The sequence below is a fragment of the Acinonyx jubatus genome, chromosome B3 (genome assembly GCF_027475565.1).
Source record: "Acinonyx jubatus isolate Ajub_Pintada_27869175 chromosome B3, VMU_Ajub_asm_v1.0, whole genome shotgun sequence".
NCBI classification, from domain to species: Eukaryota; Metazoa; Chordata; class Mammalia; order Carnivora; family Felidae; genus Acinonyx; species Acinonyx jubatus.
The window spans coordinates 29,844,897-29,858,328 of NC_069386.1; the positions used below are offsets into that span (position 1 = coordinate 29,844,897).

At 57.6% G+C, this 13,432-nt stretch overlaps 1 protein-coding gene across 5 annotated transcripts in view; it reads right to left on the reverse strand.

Annotated features, from left to right (window-relative positions):
- Positions 1-8,358: 8,358 nt before the first annotated feature.
- LINGO1 (leucine rich repeat and Ig domain containing 1) overlaps positions 8,359-13,432 on the reverse strand; it is a 194,611-nt gene continuing 189,537 nt past the window's right edge. For all 5 annotated transcript variants that reach the window (XM_053223709.1, XM_053223707.1, XM_053223708.1 and 2 more), the window contains one exon: positions 8,359-11,254. In XM_053223709.1, the coding sequence (XP_053079684.1) occupies positions 9,398-11,242 (1,845 nt within the window). In that variant the 5' untranslated portion in view covers positions 11,243-11,254 and the 3' untranslated portion in view covers positions 8,359-9,397. The remainder of the gene's footprint in view (positions 11,255-13,432) is intronic.

A 13,432-nucleotide genomic window follows, 5' to 3' on the forward strand; every position in this document is an offset into this window, starting at 1 on the left:
TCTAGGGGGACCAGCAGCTCTGGGATTCCCTTTGGGCTCTACATCTGGGAGCTTCTGAAGCGCCCCTACCACCCATGCCCTCAGCCTAGCTCCACCTTCTAACCTTTCCGAGGGACCAAGGGGCCGAAGGAGGCAGGCACAGGGGTTGGGAGTGAGGGGTGGGGGTCCCCATGGCCACGCCCCCCCAGCGGGACAGCTGCGCTGGTCGCCTAGGAGACAACATCCAGCGAGCTCCCATTGGCCAGCCGCAGCTCTGAGGGTGGAGTGAGGCTCGGGGCAGCCGGAGGCGTGTGCTCTTGTGTGCGCAGGCTCACGTGTGTGGTGCAGGGTATGTGAGCACCGAGCACGGGCCGGCCGGCCTGGCCGCTCTGTGATCCCAGGAAGCAGGGAGGCGGCGGGCTGGGTGGCAGAGCGTGGACCTCTGCGAGGGGGCCCCTGGAGGCATGTGGGCCGTGCTGCTGCGTGCTGCGCAAAGCGGGCTGCGTTGTGGATCTGTGCTTTAATGTGAATGCATCCGGTGAATGTCCAGTGTGATGGACCGGTGTGCGCAGGTATTATCTGTACCAGTGTGTATACTGAGAGTGTTTGCATGGGTGTGTGAAAGGTTTGTGTATGAACACATGAATTGCTATGTGTGTGGGAGAATGTGTGAGGCTGTATAAATCCGTTTGCACGTGTGCCTGCTGCAGGTGTGTGCGTGCCTGAGTGTGTGTGAGCATAGAAGTGTGCAAACTCATGTGTGCATTCTCTGCCTCTGCTTCCTCTGCTCCCACACCTCAAATCTTTCCTCCTTAGACTCTGAGATGGGTCCCTCTCATGCTCAAGCGCCCACCATAGCTCCCCATGGCCAAGATGGTGCTCTACAGAACACCAGCCTCAGCTTCCGCAGTCCCCCGCACCCCCCACACATCTGCCTCCCTTTCACAGGAGCACTGAGAGCTCAGAAAAAGGATTCAGAGCGCTTGGATGGCTCAGTCAGTTAAGCGTCTGAGTCTTGATTTCAGCTAAGGTCATCATCTCATAGGTTCGTGAGTTGGAGCCGCACATTGGGCTCAGCACTGTTAGTGTGGGACCTACATGGGATTCTCTTTCTCCCTCTCTCTGCTCCTCCTCTGCTTGCATGCATGTGCTTTCTCTCAAAATAAATAGACTTGGAAAAAAAAAAGAGGGGAGGCTTCAAGGGCAGAAATGAAGCGTTCAAAGCATTTTCCTTCATCCTAAGCCAGGGGAATTGGAACTGAAGGCCTGTGGATCGTTGAAAAGCTCGTACCCGCCTTTGTTCTCCCCTGTCTGCGCTCTCTACATGAATGGTGACCTTCCCGTAGCCCCCCACTGCTTGTGGGACACCGTACTCCACCGCTACGGGGTGTTTACCAGATGTTACTCCCTTATCTACCTCCCCACCGATCCTCCCATTCCTACACCTGTGTCTGGAAAGCCTTCTTTTGTGGGGAAGGGCTGGAGGCCGGCTGGGACCTGGGAAACCATCATAGGCCTCTCCAGCTCTTTGCCTTCTCACGAAACAATCCTCCCATCGACCCACGCTTCCAGCAGTCCCTTCTGCCTATGGGCCACTGCAGGGGCCATCAACCTTGCCGTGTCCCTTTCCCCTCCAGCTGCCCCACAGGAGAAAGGAAACAGCTGGCCTCCTGGCTCTCAGCCGGCCAGCTGCCAACCAGGGGTCAGGCAGTCCTGCTTGGTACATCTGGCTGCAGGCCGTCCACCAGTCTTACTTCCCCGCTGGTGGCTCCACCTGGACTCACCCTGGAGCAGAGGATTTTTTCCCACTCTCCATGGTCATCTTCCCTAGCCGAGCTCTTGCGGCCCATCTGCTCCTGCTTCAGCTGTAAGAGAGGGAAAGTAAGGCAGAGGGGGCAGGGGCTCACCCCAAGTGGCAGAAGATAGGCAGCTCCCTGAGGTTACAGGAAGACTCCAGAAAGGTGATATCCAGGGTGTGCTTGTAGCCTGGCTCGGGACTGAGAAGCACCCGAGGAAGGCTACAGGGAATGGGTGAAAGACAACCTGCGGGGGCCAAGGCCAGGTGGAGGGGCTGGCAGGCCCCTTGGGCCTCTGTTCCAGGTGACTGCATGGTCGGTAGCCAGCATGGCGAGGGTGATTTATGGGCTCAAGCACAGGGCCAGGCAGTAAATGTCATTTTACTAGAGAGGCTATACCTCCTGTTTCACTTCAGCAGCAGTGTGGGGGCAAGGAAGTGGGATGAGGGACACCACTGAGGTCTGGGGTGAACCATGAAACCAGAAGGGAGTGGGGAGTCCCAGTTGGTACAACCTTCTCTCAGGCCCTTGGGAAGGGTCAGCCTAGAAATGCTCAGGGATTGGAGCAAGGTCACACAGTGAAGTATCTCACCTCACAACACTGAGCTCAGGACAGAGCCCAGGAGAGACAGACACCCCGTCCCAGCTCTGGGTGCTGCCAAGGGGCAGCCATACCCCCCTCCCACCCAGGTCTGCTGCCTGTGCCCTTGGAGTGTCCTGTAAGAGGCTCTGGGGCTGGCAGGAGACTGGAGATGAGGCTTCACGGTGCGTATGTCTCTCCTCTTTATGACGCCATATTTTTTAACGAGGTATGTAAATGCCTGGCAGTCAGAGAGCAAAGTCAGGGCCTCCAGCTGCTCACCTCTCCCAGGACTGGGTGCCACCCTGGGGCCAGCCTGACCTTGTGTTTCCCATGGGAGAGCTTTCTGGATGCCACAGCAATTGCCTCCCTGTCTCCACCCCCCTTTCAGCTGAGTCAGAGCTGGTGCTACTACTGACTCATTCATTTTGTGACCTTGGACCTGTCAATTCTCTCTGAATCTGTTTCCTCATCTGCAAAATGGGAGCACAACAAACATTTGTGTGTGTGTGTGTGTGTGTCTGCGCGCGTATGTGTGTGTGTGTGCGCGCGCGCGCGCGTGCTTTCCACCATTGCTACTGCTTAGCTGTGCAATGTAGGGCAGTGGCTCAGCCTCTCTGAGACTCATGTTTCTCATCATTGAAACAGGGAGACAGGCATGCTAGTCACTGCCTTTGGGCTGAGCTCTGGATCCTGGGAACTGGGTATGGTGGCCATCCCACCCCCCTCTCTCCTGACTGGCTTTTTCTTTGCTCTGCCTTCAGCTTCCTCCTCCTCTGTTCCCCCCGGAACATCCTGCTGTTCCATCCCCAGGGTTAGCTTTCTCCAGGGCAGTGTGTCACAGCCCAGCCAAGAGTGAAAGGATGGGGGGATCTAGCTGGAGAGGCAGAGCAAGAGCCAGACCCTGGTCCCTGCTGAGGTCCCATCAAGGGCAGGGGTTGGCATGGGGGCTGGGGCATGACGGAATTGGGAGAATGGGTACTGGGGCTGATGCTTAGTCTCCACAGCCCCCAAAGGACCACCCTCGCCTTCCCAGACACCAGCAGTCCGCTGGCATGATGACAGGGCCAGGGCTGGGGACACAGGATGAGCCATAATAGGTTTATGGGGAGGTTGTAAATCCCTTTACAGTCTGAGCAATCAACTCCTTCAGGCAGAGCTGGAGCACCCAGGGGAGGGCCCTGATCCCAGGGCTGTGCTGCAAGCTGCTACTCTCAGACCCCTGTCTAGTAGTATCTGGTCACCCGCTAGGTACCAGGGCCAGACTCTAGGTTTTCAGAACAGGTCGCCCAGCCTCGTGTTGTTGTGCTCTGATCTCAGGGCCCCGTAGAGATGCCAGGTGGACTTGGGGCTGGGAGGGGGAACTGACTGGTAGCAGCCTTGATCATTACCCACCCTTGCACTCACCCACCTGTGCCACAGCAGATTGTCCACTACGGACTCACCCCAGCCTACAAAGGAAGGAGGCCACAGGAAGAGATATGGCTGTGCCTAGCTCCACAGATGAGAAGCCCGAGTCTGGGGTGGTTTAATATGAGGCGACCGGTCTGGTGCTTTTTCTGCTGTGAAGTACTTGGCGCCCTGTGTATGAATCCTGGCTTCATCACCTACCTGGTGGTGGGCCCCTGGAAGTCCCTTCTCCTCCCCAAGCCTGTGTTCTCATCTGAAAGGGAGCATATTAGAACCTCCTCATGGTAGGACTAAATAAGACAATGTGGGCAAAGTGTCTGGCCTGGTGCCTGGCCAGATAAACAATAGCTATTATTATTACCATCAATATATCACCCCCGGGAGACCCTGCCTCTTGCTTCTGCTCAAAAGGACACTGGACCAGGGGTGGCAAACTTGCTTCAGGTCCCGACTCTTTACTTACCAGCTGGAGATCCATTTGTAGGCCAGTCACCATCGCTAATTCCTTACTCCTGGGTACACTGTAGAGGCCTGTGTGCCAATGAGTGGTTCCTAAGAGGACAAAGGCACCTCTGAGGTCCCTGTGGAGGTCCCCAGGGGTGGCTGCAACAACCCTTGCATCCTGCATGCCCTTAGTGTTACATGACTCTGCAGCTCTTCCCACCAAGAGCTGGGGTCTGTCCTTCCTCCCCTTGAATCTAGGCAGACCTGTGACTTGCCTTGATTCCTGGCGTAGGCCTCAAGAGACCTGGCAGTTTCCATTTTGCCATCTTGGGAGTGCTGAGCCACCATAAAAAAGTCCAGCTAGGCTGCTGGAGAGACCACATGGAAATAAAGAAGCTGGCCTCTAACCCTTCCAACCTCCCCAGCTGAGACAGACATGGCCAGAAGCCACCTTGGATCTTTTGGCCCCAGGCAAGTCTCCCTAATCAACACCATGCAGAACTGACATGAGCTGTCCTTACCAAGCCCTGCCCAGGTTGCAAATTGGAGCAAATAAATGGTTGTCATTTTGAACCACTAAGTTTTGGGGTGATTGACATGCAGGAATAAATAATTGATATGTCTCTTAGCTCTTTCTGCACCATCTTTACCCAAACTTGGCTTAGATCAGGTTGAGCTGATTGGACAAGGAGATGAGCACCTGATTTAGAGGCAGTCAATCCATTGGTTGGCAGGTGGCTAATCAGACTTTTTCTCTGGAGAATATGAATGAGGAGATCAGAGATCCTAGCAAGTCAGACCCTGAAGGAGGCTGGAGTTGGGGTTTGGAATGGGAGCGGAGATGACTTTTAACCCTGTGTTATCAGAGGACATCAAATTGGGAGAGAAGCAGGAAAGCTGATAGACATGGAACCAAGTTCTGTGAGGTCCCCAGTAAATCACTTAACTCCAGGTGGTTTGTGCTGCCCCTGATCCTTGTACCTCATGAACTTTGTCTTCAGGCCCCCCAAAGTTCAAGGCCCCCCAGGACTCCTAATACCCGCTAGGGTCTACACTGCTTCTCTGACCCCTTCTCCCCTGCTCCCTGTGACCTCCATCCCCGCACACGCACGCAGGTGGGGGCCTTGTCCTCCAGGGCCCCAGGGCATGGCCACTCTCTCTGTCCTGGGCACACCGCCCTGATGGCCTGAGGTCTGCCTCTATCCTTCCACACAGCCCTGAGCCTTCAGGGGCAATTCGGAGGGCATCACCAGGCTTGGCTTCTACCCCGATCTCATTTGAAGTTTCAGCTCCTTTGTCCCTCACTGTCCCCCATACAGTCCCTTCCTTTCTCGGTTCCTGAGTTCAACTACCACTCCCCTGCTTGTCCATAAGGATGCCATGCTAATAATGGTGGTGATTATTGCACACCAAAAAGTTGTCACACCTGAGATGGAATTTATGGGCCCAGCACGCTTCCGCTGCGTGACTCTGCTACTATCTGAGATGGAATTTAAACTGAGGTCTGCCTAACTCCAAAGCCCACGCCCCAGCCATCACTCTGTTGTGTGACTCTGAGGGGGTTACTTCCCCTCTCTGAGCCCCAGAGAGGGGCTTGTGAAGGGTAAAGCAGAGGTGGGGCAGAGGTGGTGGTGATCCGGGTGCTGGCTGCTAATACTCACCCAGCTGGGTGCCGTCTTTGTCCACATTCACTCGCTTGCCCAAGGTAGGCTCCCAGTCCTACTACCCTTCTCTTCAAGGCACCCCTGTCTCCTGGAGGAGCAAGCCTGGAGGCTGCCTCTGGTCTCGGTCCCCTGGAAATCAGGCTGGACTCTCAGGATTATCTTGCCTTTTCCCCAATAGCTTGGACCCAGGCTGAGGGGTGAGCAGAGCAGCCAGCCTCCTATCAGGCAGGACATCTGGACCCCACAACCCCATTGGGCCTGAGGCAGACCTAACTAGGACTGTGTGCAACATGGGCCGCCCAGACCACCTCTGGGTTCAGGCTCCCAGCGGTGGGTGTGCCTCACACACAGTTGGGGCTGAGGATACCTGCTCCTCCTCTTTCCCTATCAGAGGCTCTCAGGCCATGGAGAAAGTAACCTCTTCAGCCTGACTTTTCAGCCTATTCCCCCGTTAAATCTGGCCAGGGCTCTTAAAAGTCAAGTCCATTCCTCTTTTCTACAGAAGGAGGTCCCACAGCTAAGAAGGGGTAGTACTAAAGCCCAGGCTGCCTTTGCTCGGGCCAACCCAGCTGCCCGCCCTGGGCGTTCACATTCCCCCAAAATGACTCTCTCCCCGATCCAAAAACAACCTCACAGTTTTCTTGTGTCCTTGAGTTTCCTCAGAGGTCTGGCTGCCTCATGGTGGCCAAGAATAAATTGGCCCTCTTCCCAGGCCTTGTGAAGCCCCAGGCATCCCAGAAGAGTTAAGTAACAATCCCACTGTCAGCCATTGGCTCCCATTGGCTCCTGAGGGAGAACAGTGCCCACCAAGGTATCTAGAGCTGGGGTTATGAAGAGTCTGTGCTCTGGTCTCTCTCTGGAGGTGAGCAGCCCTCTCAGGGTCGTGGGGCCTCAAGTGATACCATTGGCCTCTTGTGGTGTACAAGCCACCCCCTTGCTCAAGGACTCCCCTCCATGCTCCTGTGCCCCTGTGGTCTCCTGCCGATGGGAGTCCCCGGGCCTGGCTCTAAGAAGTCCCAAGCCAAGCTTAGAAGGCTATGGCTCTGGGACTCTGGAACTCCCAGGCCCTGGTCCTGTCACCTAGAAGCTGTGTGGCTTTCAATAAGCTACCACCCTCTCTGGTCCTCAGTCTCTGCATCTGTACTGGAGTTGGCTTTGGTAGTAATCACCACCACCGCTGGTAGAGGGCTCACTGAGTGCTCGGCACCACATCAATCAACAAATACACCTATGCTCCTTCATTTAACGTCCTAACAACCAAAAGTAGTAAGATCATCTTTATGTTACAGATAAGCAGACTGAGGTTCGGAGGAGTTAAGTAACAATCCCAAAAAGCTAGTAAGTGCTAGAACAGGACCTCAAACCCAGATCTGACCTCAAACCTCAGAGCCTATAATCACTAGTCTAGGCTGCTCTGCAGGGACCATCAACCTTTCCACACCAACATTCCAGAAGCCTATAGATGTTCCTGTTTCTTCCAAGGGATAAAACCATAGTTCCAAGGGCTTGAGGTTTACCCAGAATCAGGGACAGTCCTGGGGTTGTTGCTGAGAGAGGTGGATCGGGGCAGTCTGTCCCAGCTGTTGGCTGTAAGCTGCATCAGCTGGGAACTGAGAGCAGAGCAGGCTTTTGGGTACATCTGTGGATCAAATAAATGAATGAATGAGTGAATGAATGAATGCATGAATGAATGAATGAATGAATGCCAACTCCCTGCCAGACTCTGCTCACCAGGCCACCCCACCAGAGGTTTGGTTTAGAAGGTGCTAGGCATGCAGCTACCTAGTCCGTGCCAACTTGGGTTGGGGGTGTGAGCCCCAAGAAGAGCCCCGGATGGAGGAGCTACATTCTGAAGTCTTGTTGTCAAGTGCTGACCTCCCCACTGCTTCCCCTTCACATTCAGCTTAAGTCTGCATCACTGGATTCTCCCCTAGCCTGAGGACTAACAGGGAGCAGGGTCATCTTGGGCCCACCGTGGGGCTGAATCCGAGTAGTCCCTGAGGAGAAAGAGGAAACTCGGAGGGGAGAAGCCAGGCCTCCCTACCCTGGTGGGCACCCCCTGCCTGACGGGGATGGGGATGAGCACATGGGTCATTGGCCCAGCTTCTCGAGCCAGGGCCCACGGTGTCAGGGCAAGTTACAAGGTGACCTGGCTGGCTCTTTGTACTTCTGTCATCTGGGACATGCCTTTCCAGGGCCGAGTCTGGAATGGCTGGGTTTGGTGTGAATGGGCGGGGCCGCTTCTGACCCTCTAGGTCAGCTTGAGTGCCTGGATCCTACCCCCAAACCCATGACTCTTCAGAGCCCAGACTAGGCTCAGAGTATGGTTGGTGGTGGCCTGGACCGCTGTCCTGGGAGGAGCCTCTGAAAGTCCCTGGAGCGGCCCTCCCCTGGTGTGCCCCCAACCCTGACCCCATGGAGATCCCTTCGGGAGCCCCATCCCCGACAGTGAGATAATAATGACCATAATGAGAACAGTCACCCACACATGTGCACAGCGCTTTACAGGTTACAAAGTGTTTCACATACATCATCTCATCAATTCCTCACAACAGCCCTGTGAGGTAGGCAGGGCGGGGAGTAACGTTTCCATTTGTACAGATGTGGAGACTGAGGCCCAGAGAGGGTCAATGACCTGTTTGAAGCCACACCGTAAGTCAGCAGCAGAGCTGGGACCAGAAGTTAGGCCTCGGTCCCGCCTCCAGCCCCTGGCTCTCTCCACTGACTGTGCTGTCCTCCGGGAGGACCCCAGCCTCTGTCCAGAGTCTCGGCCACACCCGAGCCAGGCCCCCCAACCCCTGGCAGTAGTGCTTCCTGGCAGCTTGGCAGACAGCCCCCACCCCCTTCAGGCAGCCCTGTCTCCTCCACCTGCTCCCTGCAAACAGCCAGCCCAGAGCTGGGCCCGCACCTGCCCCGCTGCCTGCTCATGTCGGTCGCCCGGGCAGGTGGGGCTCGAACCTCCTTTCCTGTTTTCCTGAGTGATCCCTCCCCATAGGGGAAGAGAAGAGAAAGGAGGAAGAGAAGGAGAGGAGGAGGAGGAGGAAGAGAAAAACAAGAAACTGAGTTGGAAGAGGGCCCTGGAGCAATCAGGACGTCATAAGTTTGCATTCCGACTAGCTATAGGAAATAGTGTTTTTTTTTCTCTTTTTATTATTTCAAGTTTTCATAAAAATCCATAATTATTGAAACCCAAGTTACAGAGGAAGTTCGTAACTTTTTTTATTGAATTATTGACTGTGCTGCACGTCGGTCTGTCAGCTTCCGACTCCAGTCTGTCAACGAGTGCCCCTGTGCAGGTGGGTCCCCAGGCCTGGACTGCTGAGGTCCTGCTAGGAAGAGGGCAGGCGGTGAGGGCCGGCGGGGGGGTGGGGCGGGCAGCAGGGAACGGGGCTGGGAGGAAGAAAAAGAGTGTGTGTGGAGGGGCAGGGAGAGGCGGGAAGGATCGAGGAGCGAGCGTATGGCGGCCAGGCCCCTTCCCCTGCCCGGCTAGCCCGGGGGGTCCCTGCCCCTCCCCCGCCCCGTCCTCATATCATCTTCATGTTGAACTTGCGGGGCGCGTCGGCAGAGCTGATGCCTGCGTCCGACTTGCGGGGCACGTACTCGATCTCGATGTTGTGCTTCGTGTTGCCTTTGCCCCGGCTCCAGAGAAAGAGCAGCACCAGGCAGAAGAGGACGACGCCCAGGAAAGAGATGAAGCCCATGGTGGTGGCAATGATGAGGGTCTTGATGTCGAAGGGGAAAGGCACGGTGGCTCGGGTGCTGTTGGCCTCTCCCTCGCCCGGCTGGTTGGAGATGAAAGCGAAGGTCTTGTTGGGCTGATGGGGCCAGTCGGGCGAGTAGCTGCGCACATGCAGGTGGGCCGGCATGGAGTCGTTGCCGCCCGCGTTGGCCGCGATGCACAGATACGTGCCATTGTCCTGTACCTGGGCGTAGCGCACCTCCAGCGTGCCGTCGGGGAAGACTGTGAGCCGCCCGTTGCTCTTGGCCGAGACCAGGTGCTTGCGGGGTGAGAGCCAGAGGATGGCGGGTGGCGGGTCGCCATCTGCCCGGCACACAAACTGCACCGTGTGGCCCTCGTCCACAAACACCTGCTGGGCTTTGCGGTCCCGGATGCGGGCGCGGCGGCAGGTGAAGTAGTTGGGCAGGAGCACGTCCGGGAAGTCCTTGAACTCCTTGCCCTGGACGAATTCGGGTGTGGCACAGGTGGGCTGCTGCCGGTTGAAGTTGAGCCGCCAGCGGCGCCGGAACACCCACAGGAGCCGGCAGTCGCAGGCCAGCGGGTTGGAGTCCAGGATGAGCGTCTCTAGGTTGCCCACCGAGTGGAAGGCTGACTCCTCCAGTGTGGTCAGCTGGTTGCCCGAGACGTTTAGCACACGCAGGTAGTTGAGGCCGCGGAAGGCATAGGGCTCCACCACAGCCAGCTGCCCACCCACCAGCTGGATCTCCTGCAGCCGTAGCAGCTCATGCAGCATGGAGCCCTCAATGGTGCCGATGGGATTGTAGGAGAGGTTGAGGAAGCGGAGATAGACCAGGTGGCGCACAGCCAGGTAGGGCACGGCGGTCAGATTGCAGTGTGTGATGGACAGGGATGTCAGGTTGAGGCCATAGAGGCAGTTGGGTGTCATGGTGTCCAAGTAGGGCCAGTGGGAGATCTCCAAGACCTTGAGCCGGTACAACCTCTTGAAGGAATAGTCCCGGATGGCATTGATGTTGAGGTGCCGGAGCCTCAGGACGATGAGACTGTGCAGGTGGGACAGCGCCTCGGTGGGGATGGAGGTTAGGTTGCATTTCTCCAGTGTCAGCTGCTCCAGGCTGTTGAGGCCGCTGAAGGCTCGGTGGGAGATGTAGACGAGGTCGTTGTCGCCGACCTCCAGCGACTTGAGGTTGTACAGGTCCTGGAACATGTAGTCCAGCAGGATGACGATCTTGTTCTCGCTGATGTCCAGTTTGGTCAGGTTACTGAGGCCGGTGAAGACGCCCAGGGGGATGAGCTTCAGGCGGTTGCTGCGCAGCCCCAGCGTCCGGAGGCTGAAGAGGTTGTTGAAGGCGCCGGGCTCCACGGCACTCACGATGTTCTCGTTGAGCTCTAGCTCTTCCAGGTGTGGGAAGCTGGCGAACTCGTCCTGGTTGAGCGTTTTGATGCGATTCTTGCCCAGGTCCAGCAGGCGGGTCTCGGTGGGGATGCCCTCCGGAACCGCCACGAAGCGCTTGCGGTGGCAGAGCACGGCGCGGTCCTGGGCCGAGCACTCGCAGCGGGGCGGGCAGCCCGTGGCGGAGCCTGACAGCACCGAGCCCAGCACCAGCAGGAGGATGGGCTGCCAGCAGGCCAGGAGGGGGCTGGGCATGCTCCTCGCGCCCCCCGCCAGCATCCTCTCGCTCACCTGCAGCCAGGAGCAAGCACAGGACAGAGGGGGCGGTTAGAGGAAAGGGTCTGTCTGGACCCCAGTCTGTGCCCTCCTGCCCCTGTTAGAATGTCCCCGACACGGAGAGCTGGGGGTCCACAGTGGTATAGGTCGCTCCTGGAACCCCACAGTGAGGTCCCGATGCCCAAGCCGGAGAGCCTCCTGCCACCCCGTGCTGCTTCCTCCTTGCTCCCTATCCTGCCCAGAGCCCTCCCAAGGAATTTCCCAGCACCCCTGGGGTTGAGGGGGTTCCCTGAAAGGACAGGGTCACCTCAGAGGAGCCTGACATCGGCACCCCAGGTGGCATCCGCCTCCTTTACAGTTTACATTTTACAGGCAATGTGATCCAGGCACACAGCCCGTACCCCACCCCACGCCCCGAGCCTCAGCTTCCCCTGGTGCTCATCAGGGAGAAAGCCGGACCTGCTGAGTGGCCTCGGGGCTCACCGAGGGAATCAAAGGGGCCCAAAGGCTGAAGCCTCTGGAAACAGCCTGCAGAGGAGCATGTCTGGTCCCCAGGCTGTCAGGCCAGGGCTTCTGAGGCTGCTGGGGGCCACCCTCTCAGCCTTTAGCCTGAACTTCCCCAGGCACAGACACCACGGCGCCCTCCTCACCAGCACTGCAGCTGAGCCCCCAGCCCAAGAGTCCTGGGATATCAGCAAACCCAGTGGCACCTGTCAGTGTGCATTAATTTGCTTCCCAATGGGGTTTCTGGATCAGTGGAGGGCACCCCCGCCAGAACCCAGGACTCTACCCTGATGCCTCCCATCTGTCTCTGGGGGTTCCGATCACACTCCTCCTGGAGCCGGGGTTCTGTGAGGCTGCTAGTCTGAGGTAGGAGCATTCGGATTCCCATAGCCCAGGACGGCAGTGGCAGCTGGAGGCGCCCGTCCACACTGTGGCACTGAGGACGCAAGGCTCGTTACAGCTGGGCCCTGAGGAACACGACGGGCTTGGGTGGCCGTGACAGGGGTAGTGGCGCCAGGAGGGGGCCCAGCTTGAGTACAGGCTGCAGGTGGAGTAAGCAAGGGGTGTGGGAGAGTGAGCCTCCCCGCCCCCTCCACCCCCGTGGCTCTCCCCCAGCTGTGTTGAGAGGCTACTTGCTCCCACCTGTGCCCAGACTGCCTCTGCCACCTCCTCCTTCCCTCCTCTGTTCCACCCCATGGAACAGCAAGGTCAGCAGGGAGCTAGGAGGGCTAGTCTGGACTTCTTGAAACCCCAGGGGTTGGGCCAGGTGGTCTCTGGGGGCCAAACAATAGCCCAACTGCTCACATGCCACCCTTGGGCCTCTGCCCTGTTCACACACCCCACACACATGGTGCCAAGGGGGGCTCACCACAGGAAGGGGACGCCCAGGCTGGGAGGGCCCCACATCTCTGCCCCTGATCAGGCCCTTCTCCCATCTCTCCCAGCACACCCTCACCCCAACACACACCTGTACAGAGCCTCTGCTTTCAAGGCCACAGGTCTTGTCACCCACACTTCAACTCTTCAGGCAAGGGGGGCTCAAAGAGCCTGTGGCTGCCCAAGGAAACCCAGCCTGTAGAAGGGGGTGGATCTGGGACCAGAGCTCTAGTCTGCGAGACATGCCACACAACTTCCGGTGCTCCTGCAGTCTCCCAGGACTGACAGTGCTCCCTGGTTGTTGATCGACTAAGTGACTGATTAACCGGAGAGGGCTCTGGGTGTTACTGACATGTTATGGAATCTGCAAGGTTTTGTCATCCCCAACGGCTTTGCCCACCCCCCCCTCCCCTCAGCCCCTCTCATCCTCTCTCCAGACTCCTGTGGTTCAGCCTCCCCCACCCCACCCCCACCAGGCCATTTTCCACAGTCACACATGCTCCAGTCACCCACCAGAAAAGCAAACATCCTGACAGGCGATCAATAAGTAATTGTGCCGGCAGCTGGGGCCGGCGCGGGTATGAGGCTGGGGACCCGGAGAGGTAAATAGGACTTTTAGCACCCAGCGCAGGGCTGGGCTGGTGGGCAAAGTGGGGGCTGCTGGAGAGGGGGCTGAGGACTGACAGGGGGGACAGAAATGGCACAGGGCACCTGAGACACTGATAAGTCCCTCACATACACGAGAATAAAGCATTCAAAGCCACTACCACCCTGCCTCAACCTACCCACGTACTCCTCTGCCACCAGTCTGCT